This window comes from Geospiza fortis, unplaced genomic scaffold (assembly GCF_000277835.1).
Source record: "Geospiza fortis unplaced genomic scaffold, GeoFor_1.0 scaffold167, whole genome shotgun sequence".
Lineage (NCBI taxonomy): Eukaryota > Metazoa > Chordata > Aves > Passeriformes > Thraupidae > Geospiza > Geospiza fortis.
The window spans coordinates 4,571,509-4,594,919 of NW_005054355.1; the positions used below are offsets into that span (position 1 = coordinate 4,571,509).

The 23,411-nt window shown below is 38.8% G+C and overlaps 1 protein-coding gene across 3 annotated transcripts in view; it reads right to left on the reverse strand.

The window, feature by feature from the left end:
* HOOK3 (hook microtubule tethering protein 3) overlaps positions 1-23,411 on the reverse strand; it is a 73,559-nt gene that overhangs the window by 22,290 nt on the left and 27,858 nt on the right. For all 3 annotated transcript variants that reach the window (XM_014308051.1, XM_031059050.1, XM_031059051.1), the window contains exons 6-15: positions 21,096-21,158; positions 19,561-19,644; positions 18,376-18,539; positions 16,127-16,267; positions 14,390-14,591; positions 10,963-11,073; positions 8,358-8,445; positions 7,727-7,796; positions 3,725-3,865; positions 1,403-1,490 (exon numbers count right to left, since the gene is read on the reverse strand). In XM_014308051.1, coding sequence (XP_014163526.1) covers positions 1,403-1,490; positions 3,725-3,865; positions 7,727-7,796; positions 8,358-8,445; positions 10,963-11,073; positions 14,390-14,591; positions 16,127-16,267; positions 18,376-18,539; positions 19,561-19,644; positions 21,096-21,158 — 1,152 coding nt within the window. The remainder of the gene's footprint in view (positions 1-1,402; positions 1,491-3,724; positions 3,866-7,726; positions 7,797-8,357; positions 8,446-10,962; positions 11,074-14,389; positions 14,592-16,126; positions 16,268-18,375; positions 18,540-19,560; positions 19,645-21,095; positions 21,159-23,411) is intronic.

Below are 23,411 nucleotides of genomic sequence, written 5' to 3' on the forward strand. Positions count from 1 at the left end.
CCCTGGGCCCGGGGGGGTGAATGTTTGGGGGGGGGGGGGGCAGGTGTCCCAAAGGTGAGACTGTGCTCTTTTTGGAATGGGACAAAGCAGCCTTAAAAAGACGACCCTAGAAGCAGCTCTGGTCCATGTTCAGTGGTGAGAGCACTGGACACAGAAGGAAGAGGTCACGTCGGCAGACGTTCTCCGGGTAGTGCCACGATGACATGGAAACACACGAGGTTTCAGCGGTGTTTCCTGGGGAAGCCTATGGCACAAGAAAGACTCCACTCCTCTTGATGAACTGAGAATTAATTATCTAAGGGGTGGTGATGGACTGAGAGTTGGTGATCTGAGGGATAGATATATTGGAAATGGGGTGGGGGGAGGAGGAAATGTTTTCGGAAGGTTTTCATTTTTCCTGTGTGTTTCTTTTTACATATAGTTGTAGTTTAGTTAATAAAGCTTTCTTTTCTTTATTTCTAAGTGGGGGCCTGCTTTGCTTATTCCTGGTCCCATCTCACAGCACACACCAGGGAGAGTGTATTTTCATGGGGGCACTGGCATTGCACCAGCATCAAACCATGACAAACATACTCTTAAATTTAAATTTACATAAGCATCTAATAAAAAAAACTTCCACTCTTTTATATAAATTAGTTAAAACAAACCCACAAAACCAGAAAGCAGCACATTACAGTTTGTTGCCAGTTAGCAACATGATACACTGAGATTGTGAGCATACACTACGCATGTACAGTCCAACAAATCACTGCTTTCAATAAAGTTCTAGAGCTTCTTTTTTGAAATACAGTAGACAAACAATTTTTGAGTGGAAGACTGAAAGTTGTTTTTCACGCTAACTCAGCTACAATGTGTATTTTTACATTTAAAATGAAGTTAATCCTGTATACAGAAACAGAAAAAGGTGTATTGTGTTGAGGGCCTAATTATTTGACTTCTTTTTTAGTTTCAGACTGCCTGTTTTTTTTCATTCTGAGATTACATTTACATGAAGAATTACAGACCTTTCAGTTGCTAGAAAGGCCTTTCATTAAGAAAACTAAACCCAAAACAACTTCAGATGCTTTATTCATGGAGAATCAACATTTTCTCAATTCCCTGAAAAGCTCTCCATTCTAATTAAATAATTTAAATGCTGAGTTTTCTGTTGCAACAGACACAATTATTCAAATTAAACATGTATGACACCTTCTCTCCATAGGATGTTTTTTAATTCTAGACAATTGTCTTACACCCTAGTTAGAGAAGCACAATTTATTGGTAAGACCATACAAGTAAATATGCAAAACTATTAGAAATCTCAGTTTGTATAATTCTTTTACTTTTTCTTTTTTTACAAAAAGGTGAAAGTTTCAAAAATTGTAACTAATTGAATGTAAGTTTGATGTACGTTTCTACTTACATCTTCAGCTTTTGAACCTTGATCCTGCAAAGATTTTTGTAGCTCTTCAACCTGGGACTGTACTTCCAGAAGCCTCTGATTTACCAATCTAGGAAAGAGACATCATTTCTTTTTCAGAAAAAAACCCAAACTGCAAGAGGTAGTCTCAGATTCTTACAGATTTTTAGTGTCCAGTGTTTTCAGATCATCTACACAAAAAAATGCAATACTATAAATTGCTCACAAGCAAATTACAGTAGTAGTTAAGAGCTTACAGCAGTTCCAGAGATTATAACATCCGGATGTTCATGCAGAACATTCTCATATTCCTCAAGGACAACATAAATGCATGCAAAAATCAGTTCTATATACATGAAAGAAGACCTTTTAACAGTCAGTTTTACTGTGAGAGAGCTGCTAGCTTATGCTTCTACACCATCACAGAACCCTATAAACTTGTAGGTTGGAAGAGATGTCCACAGGTTGCCTAGATCCAACCTCCTCTTTAAAGCAGGTGCATTTACAGCAGATTGCTGGGAATCCTATCCACTACCAGGTTCAAGCACTTGTAAGGACAGAGGTCTAACAGTCTCTTTGGGCTTCTCTACTAGAGCTTGGACCCATACTCCATATTTTGTCTGCTGCCTCTTGTCCTCCCACTAACAATCTCTTGAGAATAGCCCAAATCTGTCCTCTTTTTACCTTCCCATCAGGCAGATGCAGTTCACAGTACTCTCATCTATGTCACCTTTCCTTTGGCCTGGACAAACCCAGTTCTCAGTTTTATCCCACCTATAACACATTACAGTGTCTCTAACCTTAGCAGTATTCTGCTGCACTTCTATACATCCACATCTCTCTGGTACTGTGGAATCCAAAATTACATGCTCTGTCCAGATGTGATAAGTACTGCTCATCATAATAAGTACTGACGAGGTGAATCATTTTCACAGATTGACAGCCTGCACCTCAGTGAGGACTGTCCAGATCACAGTCAACTGCAAGGTCCCCAGATAACACATCCTGCTTTGCCACCCACTAGGACCCCAGAGCTTTTGCAGCAGAGCTGCTCCACAGCCAGGGACAGGGGTCTCATCAGTTCATTTCTCTGTACTGTTGACCTCCTCTGAATAACAGTTTTCCCTTTCAGGACATCCCAAAGTGGTATCATTCTCAAACTTGCTAGGAGTAGCCCCTTTCATCAGCGAAGTTATCAATAAAAGTTATGAACAGCGCTGGTACTGATGACCGAGGAACTGGTTACCAGCTGGGTTTCATTGCACTGACAATACTACTTTAGGCTCAGCTGTCTGTTCACTGTGCAATCAATTTTTTTTTGCTCACCACTTAACTGTCCACTTATTTAGTTTATATCCAGGCATTCTGAACATAAGGATAACATGGGACACTTTACCAAAGGCTTTGCTAAAGCTAAATATCATCCTCTCACCCTTCTTCACATATGCAGTCATTTCATTGTCAAGACAACTGGATTAGTTAGGCATGATTTGCTCTGAATAAATTCATGTTGACATTTGCTAATTACTTTCCTGTCCTTCATGTAGCTGAAAATAAATTCCAGATGGACTTGCTTTGCAAGATTTCCAGAAAGCAAGCTGTGCCTGACCAATCTCAATAGTTCCTTGTGCTCTTTTTTTTGTCCTTCTTGAAGGTGAGTGCAGTATTTACCTTTTCTCAGACTTCAGGCACCTCCCCCAGTTGAAGGGGAGGACTGGGGAAGATTAGATAAGTAACAGATTCAAAGCTTAGATACAAAGCAGCTTCACATCACTATCACCCAAATACTGGGGCATGCTCTGATGCACTCTGTCTGGTCTCACAGATGTCTCTATGCTGATTTGTTCAATCAGCAGGGTCAGCTAGAGAAGGCTGCCAAGGAACATGTCCTGTTGAGTTTTACATATCTACAAGGATGGAGATGGAGACAACCTCTCTGGGCAACATACTCCAGTGTGCAGCAGCCCTCACAGCAAAAAAAAAAAGGCATATTCTCACATTCAGATGAAATATAATGTGTTTTAAGCTATGCTTACACCCTCTTGCCATGTTACTGAGTATCACTGACAAGGGTCTATCTCCACCTTCTTTAGACCCTCCCATCATACACCTTGATAAGATACATTGATAAGATCTAACCTGAGCCTTCTCTTTTCCAGGCTACATAGTCTCTATCCCTCAGACTTTACTCATACAAAAGACTCTACAGTCCTACAATAACATCCTTGTGGTCTTTCACAGGATTGATTCCATTAAATCCATGTCTTTCTTGTCCTGCAGATGCCTGTAGGAAGGTCAACTGAAGCAGAGGACAAAATTTCTTACCTGTTTTCTGTCTCCAGTTCATTCTTCCGTAAGTTTGCATCATCAAGAAGGCTCTGCAACAAGGCAATCTTCTCATTGTCAGAACCTTCTTGGTTCAATTTTAACATCTTGTTCTCATGCTGAAGGCGGATGAGTTTCTCCCTAAACACATACAACACAATTTTTTTTTAAAAATAATATCAATATCTACAACAAAGAAAGCAGTTTACCATAGGAAGTAAAATAACAATATAAATATCTTTTTAAGGCAGATGTTGCAACAACAATCGTATCTTCAAACCTCCAAATACAAACCCAACTTAAATTGTAATTGCAGAACACAAAGAAATTACCTCAGTGCTCCCATTAGATCTCAGAGTACAGCTCAACAAATATATAGGGAGAACAGAGAATGCAAAACTTAATACCAAGTGTGAAGAAAGACCGTAATCTCAGCTGCCACTAAACTACTGCATTACCCTGAGCAAGTAATTTCAACCCTTAGTCTTTTTACAAAGAATCACAGAAACATTTGGGTTGAAAAGACTCCTAAGATCATCAACATCCAACATAAACCCAGCACTGCCAAGTCCACCACAGAATCATGTTCCTTAAGCACCATGTCTACACATCTTTTAAATACAACCAGGGATGGGTGGTTATCAAGCATTGAACCACTTCCCTGGGTTCAATGCTTGATAACCCCACCTGGTGAAGCCCACCCCACTTAATATCCAATCTAAACCTCCCTGGCACAGTGTAAGGAAAAAAAGACCAACCCCCACCTCATCACAACCTCCTTTTGGGTAGTTGTAGAGGATTATAAGCTCACCCCTGAACCTCCTTTCTCCAGGATAGACAACCTCCTGCTCCTCATAGGACTTAACGCTCTAGACCCTTCTCTAGCTCTATTGTCCTTCTCCGGACACGCTCCAGCCCCTCAATGTCCTTCTTGTAGTGAAGGCGCAAAACCGGACATGGGATTTGAGAAGTGCCCTCACCAATGCCAATTACAGGGGGACAATCCCTGCCCTGGTCCTGCTGGCCACTCTATTGCTGATACAGGCCAGGATGCCATTGACCTTCTTGACCACCTGGGCACTCAATGGTTCATGTTCAGCTGCTGTCACCCAACACCACCAAATCCACACCAGAACAACAGGTGCCATCCACAGGGACCTGGACAAACTGAAGAAGTCAGGCATGAAAACCTCATGAGGTTCAACAAGGCCATGTGTAACGTCCTCCACTTGGCCTATGGCAACCCCTGGTATCAGCACAGGCTGGAGATGAGCAGATGGAGAGCAGCCCTGTGAGAAGGACTGGGGGGTGCTGGTGGGTGAGAGGCTGGACATGACCCAGCCATGGGCACTCCCAGCCCAGAAAGCCAAACGTGTCCTGGGCTGCATCCAAAGTAGTGTGGGCAGCCGGGGAAGGAGGGGATTCTGCCCCTCTGCTCTGCTCTGGTGAGAGCCCACCTGGAACCCTGCATCCAGCTCTGGGGTCCCAGCACAGGAAGTACGTCAACTAATTCAAGTGAGTCCTGAGGAAGCTGCTAAGGTGATCACAGAGATGGAGCATCTCTATTAAAGCAGGCTGAGAGAGCTGAGGTTGCAGTTGTAGATCAGACTCCAGGGATACCTTAGAGCAGCTTTACAGTGCCTGAAAGGAGCCAACAACAGAGCTGGAGAGAGATTTTTTACAAGAGCATGGAGAGACAAGACAAAGGAGAGTAGTGTTAAACTCGAAATGGGTGGTTTAGATTAGATATGAAATAGAAATTCTTTACTTTGAGGGTTTGGAGGCAATGGCAAAGGGAGTTCTGGATGCCCCATACCTGGCAGTATTCCAGGCTAGGTTGGATGGAAATTTGAGCAGCTGGAAGATGTCCTTGCCCATGGCACAGTAGGTGGACCAAGATGATCTTTAAGGTCCCCAAGCTGTTCTATGACTCTACAATTACTTCCCACTGTGCATCTTTTCAGCCATTCTTCTCCAAGCCTGCAGCACTGTACACATTGTTGTGATCCAAGGGCAGGACCTTGGCCATGCTGAACTTCATACAACTGTCCTCTGCCCACTTCATACAACTGTCAACTGTCCACCGATACAACCTGTTCAGATTCCTCTGCAGTGCGTTTCGACCCTCCAGCAGATCAACACTGTCCTGAGTAACCCAAAATGTTATTGTATTCCATATCTATCTGTGACCAAAATTGTTACTCCCCTCCTGCAGCTGGAAAACAGAATGGTGGGGCAGGGGCTGGGGGGTTGCCCCGGGCTCTTTAAAAGTCGAAGCACTCAGGCAGAATCACTCTCCGCCCACTCTGGTGGACTCTTGGTTCTTTCCTGCCCCTACTTGCTACAGTAGCAAGTCGAGATGCTCTCTTTCACAATCAAAAACTGTTTCAGAGTGAATTTTGCAACACCCATTGGCAGCCACTCCCTCAGCAGCCTTCAGCGGACACCACCCTGCCCCACGGACTTGCAGGCGCCTTAGTGGAACAGCAGGCAGCACAGCTGTAAGTAGGCATAGCATAGCAGTTTCCTTCTGTATTGCGGCAACTTTATTCAGTTTCTTGCATCTGTCTTCCAGATCAGCGGTGTTAATATCAAAGACTGTGGCAATGAAGGCTTTAAGTAGATAACTTTCTCGTTATCCTTTACTGGTATGGTTCTCCTTGCAATCAATAAGGGATTGAGATTCTCCTTAACCCTCATTTAATTAAGTGAATGTATTTATAGAAACATTTTTTTATTGTCTTTTATTGGTAGTAGGCAGAATAAGATCTAGTTGGGCTTTGGCCCATCTAATTTTCTCCCTGCATAACAGCACATCTCTGTACACCTCCTGAGTGGCTTTGCCCCTTCTTCCAAACATGATACAATCTTTTTTATCCCGAGTTCTGGCCAAAGCTCTCTGTACAGCCAGGCCAGTTTTCCTGGTTTACCATTCGGCACATGGAGACAGCCTGCTCCTGCACCTTAACAGCTCCTTCCTGCCCTCCCAGATTCCTTTGCCCTTCAGGACTGACTTCCAACCAACTCTGTAAACCAGACCCTGGTTGGTAAACGGGTCACTCTGCCCTACAGAATTCCAAAGTGGAGGTTCTGCTGGTCTCTCTCCTTAATTCTCTGTGAATCAAAAACTCTCTCATTCAGTGGTTGCTGTGCCCAAGAAGGCCTCTGATCATCATATCATCTACCAGCCCTTTCCTGTTCACAGTGAGTCCACATCTTTCCTAGTTGGCTTGCTCAGCAGCTGTGTTATCTTCCACACAGTTGAAGAACCTTCTAGACCGATGCCTTTCTGCTGTGCTGCATTTGCAGCAGCCATCTGTAAGTTGAAGTCCTCCATAAGAAGGGCCAGCAATCTCAAGACCTCTCCCAGCTGCTTATAGCATAGTATCCTAGACAAGTGGTCTATAACACACCCACCAGAATATCTGCCTTGTGGCCTTCCCCTTAATTCTTACTCAAAAATACTCAACTCTTTTGGTAGCATCATCAAGCTACAGGCAATCAGAACAGGGCAACGACAAGTACTTTTTTCTAATATCCAACATAAACCTTTCCTCGACACAAATTCAGACCATTCCCTTGGGTCCTGTCACTGGTCACAACAGAGAAGAGATGAATGTTCACCCTTCCTCTTCGTCTCAAGAGGAAGGATAAAATCTCTGCTAAGTCTCCTCCTCTCCAGGCTGAACAGATCAAGTAACCTCAGCTGCTCATCATAGAGCTTCCCCTCAAGGCCCTTCACCATGCTTTTGACCCTCCTTAGGATGTTAAGAGCTTTATGTCTTTCTCATATTGTGGCACCCAAAACTGTAAACAGGATTCTGCCCCAGAGCAGAGCAGAGCATAGCAGGACAATCCCCTCCCTTGCCTGGCTGGTGATGCTGTGCCTGATGCCCGCAAGGACACAGTTGGGCCTCCTGGCTGCCAGGGCACTGCTGACTAATGTTCAACTTGCCCATGACCATTGCAGAGGTTAGTAAAACAAAGCTTGTATTAGCTTACTTTATTTCAGGAGTAATGATTTCTGCTGCTAAACTGTCTGAAGGCTCTTGTCTTCCCAGAGGCATCAATCCTGAGTAAGGAAAAGCATACCACTGACTTTTTCACATGACAAGAAGTAGACATTGTTCTAGAAGCTTCACACTACTGCTAGACAATGTAAAATGACACAAAGTCAAGCTACAGCAAGACTGACAGACAAACACCATTTCATTTGGTGAACCATTATGTCTGATTTCATCCATTCTGAAGAAATAATGCTGCAGTTTATTTCCTGCTCATTATCTTATTATCTAACAACTATAAAGGTACGCAAGATTACACATACAAATTAACTATAACACATGAAACATCATGAGAAAATACATCTCTAAAGAAAACTATGTAACTATATAGAAATCAGATATACATAATAAAAATATCCCACTGGAGAGGAGACTAAAATTCTGATCGATACAAATAACATTCAAAGCTTTTGCTTGCTTATGAAGCTATGAATAGCTGAAGTTTTTCACTGCTGATTTTAGAAGAACTTAAATTTATTCTGTGCTAAACAAAAGCACATTTAATTCTCTACAGAAAACTCATGTACACTTTAGAAAAGAGGCATTTAATCTCCTTATTTGTTCTTTACCTGTAGTAGTGAGTTGACCCTCCTGAGCTTGTACACATCTAAGTTCTTCAATAGTTTCTTTCAAAGAATCCCTTTCTGTTCTTAATCTCTGAATAATCGGAAAGAGAACGAATATCAGTCTTGGCAGTCCAAATCCATCTCTAACAGCCTTCAAAATTTTAAAAATCATTCAATGTAACTCTAGAAATTACTTTCAAATTAAGGTATCTCAGTCTATTCCATAACAGAATAAATGTAAGTATTATATATTCCACAGGAACAGTGATTTGGGGTTTTTTTTGGGAGAAGGGTTGCTGATCTTATTGGACTAAAAATGGCAGGGGTATAAGTTTACAAAAACAAGGTATTAGTAACACAAAGTTCTGGTACTGGGTAGTAAACAGTATCCATAGGGCCACCCAGCTGTTTTCCTTTCATAGGGGTTGATTCCAAGAGAAATGAAAGACAGTTGAGAGACCATAGATTTTTCCCTCACCATGAATCAAATATTCAGCCAGGAGTGAAATAACGAGCAGGTAAGTACAGGGTCAACATAACAAACTGCTTTTACTTCACTTCGTCTTTCACCACTGAAAGTGTGAGCAACACTTTCATATCGCATTCCTCCTGTGTGTCTGCTGTTCTTGTCATTCACCAGCACTTTGGCTATAGAAGAAAACTTGTTGCTTAAGATTTGGTCCAAAGAGAACTGAAAAACAGGACTGGATCACCTTGGGATCCATCAGATTAACTATTCAGTAGCATCAGGCAAATACTCTTTCAATTTGGCACAACTACCCTTTTGGCAAAAAAAAAGAGAATCTACAGATAACACCAAGTTTTTGTCCAGAAGGTTGCCAAGAGTCAAAAAAAGGAAAGAATTTTGCTACTATGTAATGATCCAAAATGTAGTTTGCTCCAAAATCAGACATGTTCAGTATTACTAAATGGTCCAAGATAGACCTTGCCTCTGTATAGGTATGGAGTTGTATCGGCTGACAGCATTTCATTTTACTAACAGTTGATTGACAAATGCCAGAATATTTTAGTGACTAGAAAAAGCTCTAGGGCTTCACTGGTACAAGCAGCTCAATAATTATAGTACTTATAACACACCACAGAGGTAAAATTCCAAGCTACTTTGATGAAGATATCAAACACTATCATGTTTTGCCAGAACACAAGGAAAATAATATAATCAATTTCAGTAACTATTTCCAAAATATAGCTGACAAGATACGACTACCTAGTTTGTGACCTGTGGTGGGCTACTTTATTGATACATATTGACAACAGAGAATAGAAAGAGCAGGTAATATAGTGAGTCACTAAACTCAAGTGATAAGGGAATTATAGCTGTAATTTACTTCTCACAGGTGCATATCCATTCAAAAGAATGTACTTAAGAACAACATCCAGCTCAAAAAAAAGCTGTTTGCCAGGGGGTAAATCAGAAAACTATATGACAATGGCCTGCAATTCAGATCCTTTGTGCAAGATGAAATGGTCCACTGAGCCATGGATAAGCCACAGAAACAACTTTACCATTGTTCAACATAAAAGAATTGAAAAAACCCAATTTAAAAATAAAAAGCAGGAAAGAAAGCCAAAGCACAATACCAACACAGTTATTATGAGCATTCCAGCCTGATTTGAAGGACAGATGGAAGTGATGTGAAGGTCAAGTGTCCATCAGAGCTTGAAAATTTAATAAAAAATGGGAATCAATGGCCTGTGAACCTAAAGTAACTGACAACTTTCAGTTCAAATTATATTTAAGTGCTGGGCTTGGAAATCTTGGAAATAACTGGACATGAAACATGACTATTGAGGAAAAAGCCTGCAGAGTTTCTGATAGCTTGATCAAGGGACTTAAAATTACAACATGCCAAAGAAACTGCTAGCTGCAATTGATTTTAGTAGTTTGAACCCCCTGCATATACATTCATAAGAAACAAGCTGAAATGAACTGTTGAGAAACGACAGTGTGTAAGAGAAGTCTGAAGGATCAGTCTTGGGAAGAGAGTACAAAGCAATTAATCACAGAATCACTAGCAGCAAATGACACAAGAGGAAGGGGATAAATTTGTATCTACCCTGTGTGTTCCACATTGGCAGTACAAGACAGGTCAACAAGGAGCTGTCATAAAAGCTGAGATTGCCAGAAAGGACATTTCCCTCTACACAACTACTAAGCCTCTTCCTATACTAGTGATGATTCCACTAAGAGAAGCATGCTGATGGTACCTCAAAGAATGCCTTAGGAGAAAAAAGCAACAGGAATTTAGTTCTAGGATGATACTGCACAAATCCTGTTGTAAATAGATTTTCAGAATACATAATAATTACCCTGGTAATTTCTCATGGTAAATGGTCAGGAAACAACTTCAGATGCCAAATATGAAGGCTTTTCCTCTTAAAAATGGGATTTTGTACAGTCACTTTATTCCATGCTGTACAACTCTTAGGTTTAAAAACTATCTTGTACACAAACATTAGAAAATTTTGGAGGAAAAAAGACTTCCTAATTTAAAAAGACCGCTAACTATAATTACCATATCTCTGTGTTATAAATGATACAAAGTTGCTATTGTTACTAAAAAAAACAAAACACCTTGGCACTTACATCTTTTTCTTTTTGGAGGCTGTCTACTTTTTCTTTCAGTCGTTTGCATTCATAATCTAATTTATCAGCTTTCTTGGATTCTTCAGATAACCTGTTTTGTAGTTCAACTGCCTGTGAGAACAAGAATCAATAATGTGTCTGCAAATGTTAAAACAAAATACACAAGACAAAGTAGCCAATTACAATGCACCACAACTCATGTTGTAAAACAATTGAAATAGTTACTTATAGGACATACAAAAAACTTCCTTCATCAGTTGTTCTGTGTTTCAGCAAAATAAAAAGCATTCAAATATTAGGTCTTAGTGCAAGCAAAAGAAGAAAAAAATGTGAAGTATTTTCACTACATCTAAAACAAGAATTTAAACTCAATGTTTACAGAAAAAAACCCATGTAGTTCTACAAATCAAGATTAGGAACAGCAGAAAAAATTTTCTGCATTCTGAAAAGCCTAGCAAAGAGAACAGACTCTGAAGAAAGCCAATTATCTACATATTTTTTTAACTTTACTTCATAAGCCTCACTCAGAATTCAGCTACTAGTTTAAGAGGCCAGGTAACATTCCTAACATTCCCTAACCTGAGATGTCCTAATAATTTTTAATATACTAACAAAGATTCAGCCACAGGCTCCAAACAGGTTTTTTTTATTTCAGTGAGAAACACTGCCACATGTATGCTTTCAACTACAGATCAGTAAAGAACTCTTAAGATTAAGTGAGCAGAAATGTGAAAGCCAAGCACAACAGAAGGTAAATCAGTGAAGTCTTGCCTTTTCAAAACTTTCAGCCTTCACTAACAGAGATTCATTCCCAGAACACTAGTAAAGCTCATAATGGAGAGAGCACAAGAGCAAATAGACTAAATAAAGACTGACCTGCAAATACAAAAGCTGAATGAAGACTCAGCTAAAGACCTACAGCTTCTTCTGAATCAGTTTATAAGAAGGCTTTTTCATGACTTTTAGATTACAAAGGACGTGATTAAAGCAGTAGCCATATCTACATCAAGATCCCCTAGTGGTTCTAATGGCCTTTTATTTTCAATGTGTACAAATATAGCAAAATAACTACAAGGCCTAAAATATGCATGGTCCTAAGTGTTAGAGAAGGAATTGGCTGCTGTTTTTCCTAAATTAAAGGCTGCAAAATCAGCACAGCCCTGCATTTTCTGAGATTAAAGAAATGAGCATGTTAGATATGAAAATATTTCATTTTTCAGATGTGACATTTATCACTGGGGCCATCAGAATAACTGCAGGTATAACAAAACAACTGCAGGCCTTCACCAGTGACAGTGCCACCACTTGCAAAATATTAGTATTTTCACCTCAAATGGAAAGAAATGCATTTATGTTTGTAACCAATCATGCTAAGGCAATGGTATGCACAAAAACACTGCAGAAAATAAATTTGTCTTTAAGTAAGACTTGCGAGTGTATAGAAAAACATACAGTTTCATGGTAATGCAGAAGATTAAAAAAATGAACTGCCATCACATTCACTAAGCATTATCTGTGTATGGAATGAGTAAAGCAGGAATCTTGCAACAAAGAAAAGCAAGACATACCGTTAACTATGTATCAGAATGCACATGCACAAAGGGGCTGAATTAAAATTACAAAAAAAAAATATCCTGCAGTCTTTACATTTCAATTCTTCATGCCGAAATAAAGTTTCTTAGAAAAGGCTTGTGCTTGCTCTCAGAAGAGTGAAAACAAAACACTACCACTCAACCTCACCTCACAGAGACTGCTCTATGCAGTGAAGATGCAATTTCCTTGCAGATTACTAGAGGAATTTGAATGACCCACTTTCATCTGCATAGCACAATGATTCTAAGCCAAAGAAATAACTCTCTAATGGTGTCCTCATGAGTCAGGTTGGATCCTTCAAGCACCAGACAAGACATATTCCATTACAGGAACACACTAGTACTCAGCAGCGACATAACATCACAAGCCTTATACCCAACTTACTTCTGATAGCACAATTTAGGATTCCCAGAAAAATAATTTTGTGGCTTATGAATCACAGGCAGGTTTCGAAAGGAGCCCAGTCTTACAGACACTGAAGACAAACACAGAGTGTTCATTTTGAGACACCATAGTTAGGCGAAGAAAAACACATCTGCCACAGGACACCTGAAGCTTATTCCAGTCTCAGTCAGTAAGCGGTTTTGCATCAAACAACAGCTCCTCATATGGGAGGAAACCCATAAAACACACCGAAGAAAAGGAGTACTTTAGCAGCACAACTGATGGGACTGGCCCTTCCAAAATCCTTTTGGTTGGTGAAATAAGAAGAATCAAATGCAGATGTTGAGGTTAAACAACAATATCACATGCTCAGCTGTTTAACGGAGTGAAATATTGGGTTGCCAGTAAACTTGATACTACTCATTGGTAGGAATGGAAGGCCATTCCTTTCTACATTGCATTTCTCTTTGTCCCCCTGGACAATTTTTCTTCTCCAACTTCTTTTTTTTCCCAGTAAAATCGTTTGGGCTGTATTTAAAATTGGCCCACATAGGCTGAAACCATTTGTTTTAAACACTGAGATCACCACCTGCAGGGAAAAAGTCTATCAAGTCTTATGGAGACACATCACTCCTGGGCTTTCAGTATTGTTTAGTGTTTGTTTCTATACTTTATTCTATGGTGAACTGACATACAAGGACCCTGTGCTGTGATTGTTCAATCAGGCAAAAATACAGAGCAGGCACTACTGCTTTAATAAACCATGCTCTGTCTAGCCGTGTAACAAGAATACCAGAACAATATTGTGTCCCTGAAGTAAAGAAGCAGAAAGAAGATTAAGCACATGTTGCACCTTTACACATGGCACTTGAATGCACACATGGCACTTGAATAAGCAGGAGGATAAATAGGTGCCTTTCACTCCACAGAGTGTGCTGCTGACACATTTTGTATTCCACTAGGTGCATATAAGCAACAAGGATGACATGTGTCCTTCTCTCTTCTTAAGTAGAAAAATCCATGTGTATCAGAGAAACTAGAACGTTAAAAAAAGAAGCTATTTAACCACAGGAACAACTTACCTCAGCTGTGGTGTGTTCCTCACTCCTGGAAAATTGTAAGTGAAAAGTGGATACTTTTTCTGAAAGGACAGCCTCTAATTCAAGCCCCACTACTGAATATGAATTTGGAATAACTTTAGGAAAAAAAGGCTTTACATCTGTTAAGTTTTTAAATGCAAGAAATACTGCTTTTTGACAAAGTAACAAACTTGTAGTAATGACAAGAGCTGCAGGAAAGAAGGACAAAAGGTAGCAAGTACCTATAAAACATGGAAGTCTTTTATACAGGAGTTGTTTTTTTCATAGCCTTTTTTTACTTTGAAGCATTAGCCATGTTATAAAGACAAAGTGCTAAACAATACAGAGTATTATAGCACTGATGTCCTCACCTGTCTCTTGTATGTTTCCAGCTGACTGCGCGCTGCGTTGGCCTTCCTTAGTTCTTCCTCCAGGCTCACGGTATTTTGCATGTACATTGTATTCTTCTCTTCTAAAAGCTTCACTTGCCGCCGCAAATCACCCAGGTCCTCCAATTTCTTTTTGTATGACTCTACTTGGCTTTCTAACTTGGCTACTTTATCAGAAGAATGCCTGAAGAGACAGATTTGTATCAAATTTGAACTCCGAAAACTAACAAAACTAACAGAACCTAAAATGCTTCTTCAGTTTTTTCTTAATGCAGAAGACATTCATGGGAAGAACAATAAAGCAATCATATCCTCCTATTACTGATGTTTTCACTTTTAATTGTCTGTTTTCTTCCCATAACTATTTGTCAACTCTAAAAGTTGCTGCTGAAGTTTCTTTTAGACCCTCTATCCCGCTTCCTAACACAACTTTCTTATCTGCTTCCAACCTTAAAATAATAGCTAAAACAACCTCACTCCCACTCATTTCCTTTCAATTCTAGACTATGTTCTGTCCTAAATTTTTCAAGGGTAAAGAAGAAAAGTTTCTACCATTCAGTTTGTTTTAATGATAACCAGGACTAAAATCATAAAGATCTCTCTGCTAGACAAATTGTACTTGGTGACACAGAAGAACAGCAACAGTTTTGAAACTTGACTCCTTCTAAAAAAAAAAAAAAAGGACAGAAGAAAAAGAAACACCACGCTTCACCTTTTCAGAGTTTTACCAATCCACCTGCTGTACTTCCAAGATTACAAAATGGACCTCACCTCCCGCAAAGACCTCTGCTACTATTACTGTTCCCAGTTTCATTTTAGAATCAACCAGTTTACAGACCCAATTTCCCATGAAACCCAGGGAACCTCCCACTGAATTAATGTGTTGGTTTATGGGACATTGAGGCAAGCCAGCTCTGTTTAATCCTCAGTGAGGTGTAGGGTCTCTCTCTTGGGACAAGGAATGGCTCTTTGAACCCATGCCACCCAGACAGTTTATGCAGCCTGATGTGTTCATTTCTTATATTAATGACAGAAGGGATAAAGACAGATAGCTTTGGTAGAAGGCTGCCAGTGAATCCGGAATAGCAGTATTAAATAAGTCTTGCTGGAGAGAATAAGTAATCCCTCTGCTCTGAATAATCCATGGCAATAGATGCCAATACTGAAGGAATATGCTCCATAGTAAAAAAGTGGCTGTCCCACTCTACAAACCCCTAGTACCATCAAATCATGACAACTTTCATTGCTAAAATGCAGTGGGAATGAGAGCTGCAACAGATGTTGTTCACACTAATATTACATGGTAAACCAAAAGCACCACCCAAAGTCTGAACAATGCAAACCCAGGACAGGAAACAGCCTAGTTTTCTGATGAGAACAGATGCCTGAGGCATGATGAAGGTGAATACTGCATACTCAAAGAGACCAGTGGGTGCCCTGTTATAACCATTAACTGGCATAGAATTATTAAGTTTAACAATAGTTATTGACTGACAATAGTTGTTGATGAATTATATTTATTGACTGACAAAATAAGCAACTATTTTACTCAAGCCGAATTGTGTGTCAGTCTGTGCACCTAAACTGGAAGATCCAAAGAATCTTGGCATTGAAAGTGTTTAATATTAAATTACTTAAACAAAAGATAATGTAGATTAAGTACACAAATTATACAGATTAAAAGGTAGTAGTTAAAAGAGTTAACGGAACAAAATTTACCTGAGTACATCTATCTCATCCTTTAAAGACTGAGCCTCCTCTGCCAGTGTAGTAAGCTCTTCTGTTTGTTGTCTCAATTCCGCAATTTCTTTTTCTAGTTCTTCACAGCGTATTCGATAGTCATCTTTTGCAGCTTCTAATCTGTAAGAATGGAAAGAAACCCAGGAAATAATTTCTCATCCTGAGCCAGTTACCTTTCCTCATCACCCCATCTAAGAACACATGAAATGGCCTCCTGCTGCAGTGAAGGAAAACAACAACACAATGTGCTTATTCAAAATGTAAAAGCAGATTGACTTTATCAATGCTCCCAATTTAATATCAGTCTTTCTATTTGAAAATTCACAAGGTAACGTATGTTCCCATAAAAACAAAACCTGAGGTTTCTTTCTATAATTGTAGTTTAACACAAGGGAAACTTAAGGAGAAAATTTAATCTTTTTTCATCTTTGGACACCCAGAGTTTGAACATAACATCTTTATTCCATTCTGTTCAGCTGTCCAACTCACCTACCTCCAACAATATTGACCTGACTGTAAGATGTTGTAAATGCTGTAGACCTCTCACTGAAGCGGCTTTATTTATTTACGCATAAAGAACCTGCACATGCCCAGTACATCTGGAGAATCAGGTTATCTAGTTAGCAAGTAAAGAACTCTGACGAACGTTGCTGAGCTGCCTGCATACACTATGCATAGCCAAAGCTCTATTAACCTGGCAGTAAACAAAGGGAGTAAGTAATAGAAACTTTTTCAATGTATTTTGAACAAACAGAAGAGGAGGCAACCTGAAACAGAAAGTCTTACTGTGATTTTGCTCTGAAATAAAAACAATCCAGATAGGAGATAAGGGCATGAGGAAAAAACAAAGTCAAGAGTCCAAAAACCATCTACAAGAATGAAGACAAGAGAAAATCTTTGAGTCATCCAAAGCAGAAACAATGAAGATTGGGATCATGACAGACCATGACAGTCAAAGCACAAAGAGGCAAGACTAGGAGGAAAAGTGGTGTACTGCACAAGGCACCACTTAAGCTGTGCAAATGTCCTGCTTGATCAGGTAGAGCTGGAAGCAACACATACAAATTGTCATTAGAAGCCACATAATATGAAGACGGGGAAGGAGGTAAAGGAGACCAGGAATGAGTCTCACATATGAAAACAGTTTAGAATGACCTTCAGAACCTGAAACTACAGTAACAGACAATGCAAATATTGAAGACAGGGACAAAATCTGTTTGAACAGTAACTGATACCAGACTCAAATAGGAATCACTGCAGAGCATGGAGATGAATCAGAAGAGATAAAAGGGGACATCACCATTACTTTATTCCTTTACATGGTAGACGTATAAAAAGAAAAAATCCAGGCACTAGTTGTTGTGAAAGAGAAACACAGAACTTTTTTCAAGGAACTGATAGGAGATGATATGTCAGAATAAGCAGGAAAGGAGGCTTAGCAAGAGGAATTGGAAAATAGAAAAAAGAAGGAAAGTAACGTGGCATATATTGTAAAAATTGGAAAAAGGCAATGAGAAGAAGATAGCAAAAGAAAAGCTGGCAGTGTAAAGAAAGAAATACTATAATTTCACTCACAAAGGAGAAGGCAAGTATGGGAAAGAGAATGAAAAGGTTATGGTGATGGTGATGTGAACCAGCTTTCTTCAGCAGAACAGCCTGACACATCCTGAAAGCAACAGTCAAGAGGATCAGTAAGGATGTTTAAAGAGGAACTGTATGTTAACATACTGGGGAAATGTAAATAAAGTGCAGAACTCATAGATGGATAATCTCTATCTTTCATCATCTCTGAAATTTGTTTTAAGATTCAGGTAAGGACATATTTTCCTATGTTGATAATGCCATCAGCAGTACAGCCTATAGCAAACTTTCATCTAGGAATTATTAGACCTTAAAAATACAATCAGAATAATTTGCAAAAAGGAAAGCATGCTACTCTTCATTCTCACTGACTTTGCAAAACATGGGTGAAATGACTGCATACAAACAATTCAAAGTAACTCACAGCAGTGACATAAAAAGCACTTCAGCACTAAGAAACTGTGCTTTTTTAAATGCTGGATCTTGTAAAGAGTGAAATTATAATGTATACATCACTTTAAAAACTGTACTACTGTGGCTATATACCATCCATTATACTAATTCACATTTGCAGCAGAACAGAAATATTTAAGTCACCTCTACTGCCAGCTACAAACAAACACCTTAACCAAGTGTAGCTTTTCTACCTGAATGTTTCCTCTTGGAGCTGTTCTAGCTGTGTCTGCAGCTGCAGGTGTCTACGACCTGCAGGACTGTTGGGATCTTCAATGGAATCAGACTGATTTAAACGTTCCATCAAAATCTGGTTCTCGGCAAGCAGGCTGCTCTTTTCCTCTTGGAGGGCTGCAACCTGTTGTAATAAAAGTATGAAGAGGAAAAATTAACCTACCAAGGTACAGAGAGCAGTATCTTTTCATGTTCATAATGAAATATCAACAGACGCCATGAACAGAAACATGCAGGCTTCACTAATCACATTTCATGAGAATACACTGTATAATTAATAGGTATTCAATTGCTATGTGATGTAACCAACATATTGCAACATTACGGGCAGAGTTACAACTCAGGAAACAGAACTATTATTTTATGCATTTCACACAAGCATTTAAAGAAGAAGTCTATTCTGACAGCAGGTACTTCATTATAATAAAATCTGCATCCTTTCCCTAGAAACAAATAAAACTAGCTCCTCACAGTAAAGGCCATCTGCAAGCAGGCCTGAAACAGGAGCACAGTGCCAAGAGAGCTCACTTTCCACTAACACTGTGAAAACAGACAGTAGTGGAAAGAACCCAAAGTGCTCCAAGACCTGAAACATGGGTTCAAATATTAACCACAACAAAAAAAGATCAGCTTTATTAATTCCAACAGTTACTGAACTACAAGAAACCTGAATTAATATTTCGAAGCAGGGTTGCAATAGCCTTTCACGGCTCCCCCTTCACACTCCTCATGTCTTCCAGATGAGTACTGATTTACTTACAGTAAGATTTAGTCTCAACCCATACACATTTAATGGTCTACAGTAACTTCTGACTGGGATTTAACTATTACCTGGACCTGTTACAGCAGCAGAACTTGTATTAGTTCTCTATGGCAAAAGTTTTACCACACAGCTCAAACCCTTCCTAACTGAATGAAAAGAAGTTTTGCTAGTATGAGTCATAATACTGACAACACAGCAACAAGATAATAAAACAATGATATTCATTCTGCTAGCACAAGTGAAAGCAAAACAATTACTGTGACATTTTCATCCCCCTTCTATAAATTATGTTTCAATATGCTAGTACTTATTTCCAGCCACCACAAAGTTCACAAAATTTTTCTCCACTTCAAAATTGATACAGACTCTATAGCAAACTTACCTGCATATCTAACTCATGACATCTCTGGGCAATCTCTTCTTTTGTTGCAAGAGCTTCATTTAATTCTTCTGTAGTTTTCTTCAGCTACCATAAACAAGAAATGTTTAAATTTTCATCACTCTCTGTGATCCATTTAAAAATATTCTGAACTACAGCCTATAAAATTATTTTTACAATGAGGTAATACATTAAATTTTTTAAAACAGAGCAATTCTACTCATATAAAGAAAAAAAAAAGGAGCAGATGTGAATACTGTTTAGTTTGTGTATCAGTAAAAAGAAAATATACCTAAAAGTAACATTTCCTTTTACATTAGAATTATCACATCTACTCTATAAATTGAGTCAAAAACTCCAGGAGAAATTGGGTCAGAAGAACTCACCAAATCTCTACACCAAAAAAAACCTGTCAATACCACTTTTCTTTACAGATGCAAAGAGTGTGTAATTTCAATTTTGAATCTACATTTGAAATACAGAAGGGACTGGAAGGTGGAATACAGGGAATGGACAATTAGGGTAAAATCCTTCTAGTCTCTGGAAGCTAATTCTAGTGCACAATAGGAATAAAACTAGATTGTGACAGAGAAGCCTACCCTTTAAAAAAGGGCACTGAACCTTACAAGCAGTGGGAAATGTTCTGATACTTCCCTTCAAAGGCTGAATGTTTAAAGATATGTGTCTCACTGGCCTGCAAATGAATGCAGTTAAGATAACACAGAAAACATAGCTAGAAGAAAACTGGTCTGATAAAACACGTGCATGCATGTTATGTATATAGATACAGATATATATACATACATGTACTATTATATATGACGAAGTTTAAATGAGCTTTCTCAGACAGCATCATCATACCTTGCATTTGCAAGTTTATTTCTTATGGGCCTGTTTACATACAAAGAATTAATTTAGTCTGCAAGAATTTACATTTTTCTGCAGAGAAAGCATAATGGATGAATACAGTGAGCATCACTGTACTATTCTTCTTCTCAATTAGAAAAAAATTTGAGGAAGGAGGACAGTGTTAGCATGAGGATAAGCTACTAAAAAAATTTTGATTTGTAAATTTTTTCAATATATCAAACCAGGAGTGATTGTATTTGAAAACTTCTATTTTGCAGCAGTTCCAGGATTCCCCTAGAAGCAGTTGTTTTCCTGTTTTGTTTTTTTTTTTTTAACTGACTTTGGAAATAGGAACTCAGATAAAAACATTTATTCAAATAGCACATCTTTTTTATCTTTCTTTCTTGCGCCATGCCTAAAGAGTTGTACCAATCTGCAGTTTTGTACTATTATGTCATATAGCTAGACTGGCTTCTCAAATCAAATTTTCTATATCCTTTAAATACACAATAGAAGCAAATTCAATTTACAAAGCTAAAGGACTTGAAATACTGAGATTTAATTTTTCGCTTCTTTTTTTACTTTTCCACAACACCCTTTAATGATTAAAGAAAAAAAAAAGATCCAGTTCTTATTATGGCCACTGACGTGCTATGATCAAAAGAAAAGAAACATCTAAGACTAGATACCTGCCGATCAAGGTCAACGTAAGCATCATTTCCAACAGAGACTGGAGACTCTTTACTCATCAACTGCAATTAGATTACACTGGATTAGAAAAAGCAAAGATTTACTTTTATATTAAAATGTTTCAATGAAATACCAAGCTGATTTTTACTTTTGGAAGCTTTAATGTGAATTAATTTGAAAGTTTTTAACTTCATTTTTATATATGACATATTCAGAAACAAGAACAGGAAAAAAAACTTCATAATTTGTAATATTCAGAGTGCTATAAAAGAAACTTTACATTATCTCCTTTTCTTTCGACAATGCACATTCTTTGTCTATGATAAGCCTACAGAACATCCCACTAAAGATTTTACTGCAGTGGCATTGTAATGATAGTAGGTATGAACACACTACACAAGACCTGGCTTTAATTTTTCTCTGCTAGTGAGTGGCTTTTTCATATGTCCATTACCTGGATATTAACATCAATTAATTTATTTATTTCATTCAATTCCAGCACATATTTATCTCAACTACTAGTGCAAAACAAAGGCGACAAAAATTCTGTCCTGGAGCTGCCTGTAATTTTCAATGTTAAAAAGTAATTCAGTAGAGTGCATTCCTGAAATGAGTATTACAATTCCTTGTGTACTACTTCAGGAATAGCTGATAGTGGTTTTGGCCTAGATTATTAAAAAACCAAAGTAACGAAACAAAACAAAAAACAACCCCAGCCAAACCTTCAATACAAATCCTCAAATTAGTCCTACAAAACTGACTGATGTACTGATCAAAGTGAAGAAAAAAGCTGGTAAGTTTTCTTATAGTAACCTAAAAATCAGCTGCACCAGTTGGTAAAAGTGAAATCAAACCTAGCAAAAGTTGTAGCTCAGCAACCTCCTCCCACACAGCTCAAGTAAACATAATAAGGTTCTCACTAAAAGTTGTAAGCAAAAAACAGGAACAGTCTTGCAAATGAGAAATACAGTGTAACTAATTCAAAAGGCATCATTACAGAATGGCACTGATGGTTTCTGTCCAAACGCATAATGTTCTAAGAGCTCTCCAATGATGCAATTTATGAAAGTTACAATTAAAAAGGCTCTATCCTAACCAAAATCAGGACAAGTTTTCTTCCCTGGAATCTCCTGTCTAGCCTGGTAACTCTCTCCAGAGACAGTACTTCCTTTATTCCTTCTAGAAATCAGTGCTTTTGCACTATTTTCCTTAGCAAGATCTTTCGGGATACACAGAGCCTTCACTTCTCAATCCTGTCTATTATCACTGTGTACAAGTGAAAAATCTGTTTGACATTTACATCATTCAAATCATACACTCACATTTCTCTCACTATCCCCATTTCCTTAACTAGGATTTAGCTGCATTATTTAGATTAATTTATCTCTCCTCAGCAGTCCTCCTCACACCTTGACAACATTTGCCAAATTTCTTCCATTTTCTTCTACATCTTTACAATGACAAACTACTCCATGAAGAAGCATTGCATCAAGTCTGCACTCTGCAACAATAATTAGAAAGTCCCTAGCCTCAGAGCTGTCCCCTGAAAAAAGAAGTCTTGTCTTTTTCATTACCATATATAATGGCATTACAAGCTTATCTTCCATTTAGGAGCCTATTTTCTAAGTTGATTATCATTTAAACAAAACCTCCCAATCCCTCCCTGCTCTGTGATGTTCATGCACATTTTGAATACTGGATTTCACCAGCTTTTCCAGATGACTAACAGGGATATCCTATATTAGCCAAATACTGAACTCCTCTCAGTATTTTATATTCCATAATGGTGTTCACAAACACACTTTGGACACATGTACTCACACACATACAAATAAGTTCTGCCTGCATAGTCAGCACTTTCCAACAGGCAGGTCCCATGCTGCATGCAGCCTGCAAGGGTGTACAACAACATGTCCCTAACAGCCGCCACCCCTTTCTGGCCCTAGCATAACTTCCTCTTTGAAAAACCAGCTCAACAGGCCTGTGCAAGACTTAGAGTAGACGGAATACAAGTGACCACACAGCCCACTAGAGGCCACTGTGGTGTCACTGCTTTCTGCGACTTGCCGTAAGGCAGGCCATGGCTAATAATATAATCCCTATTTTCTTCAACAAGATTTGCCACCTTTCCCAAAACATCCTGTCCTTGAAAACCCTTAGCAGAAATGTCCAGAAAAGAGGACATTATCTGGAGTAGGATTAGGTACTGGAGATATACATTCTGGGTGTACCATGAATGCACATTATAGGTGTGAATTTCACTCCACGAAGTACATTAAGAACGTAATGAGGAAATGTGAAAGAGGCACCAAGGG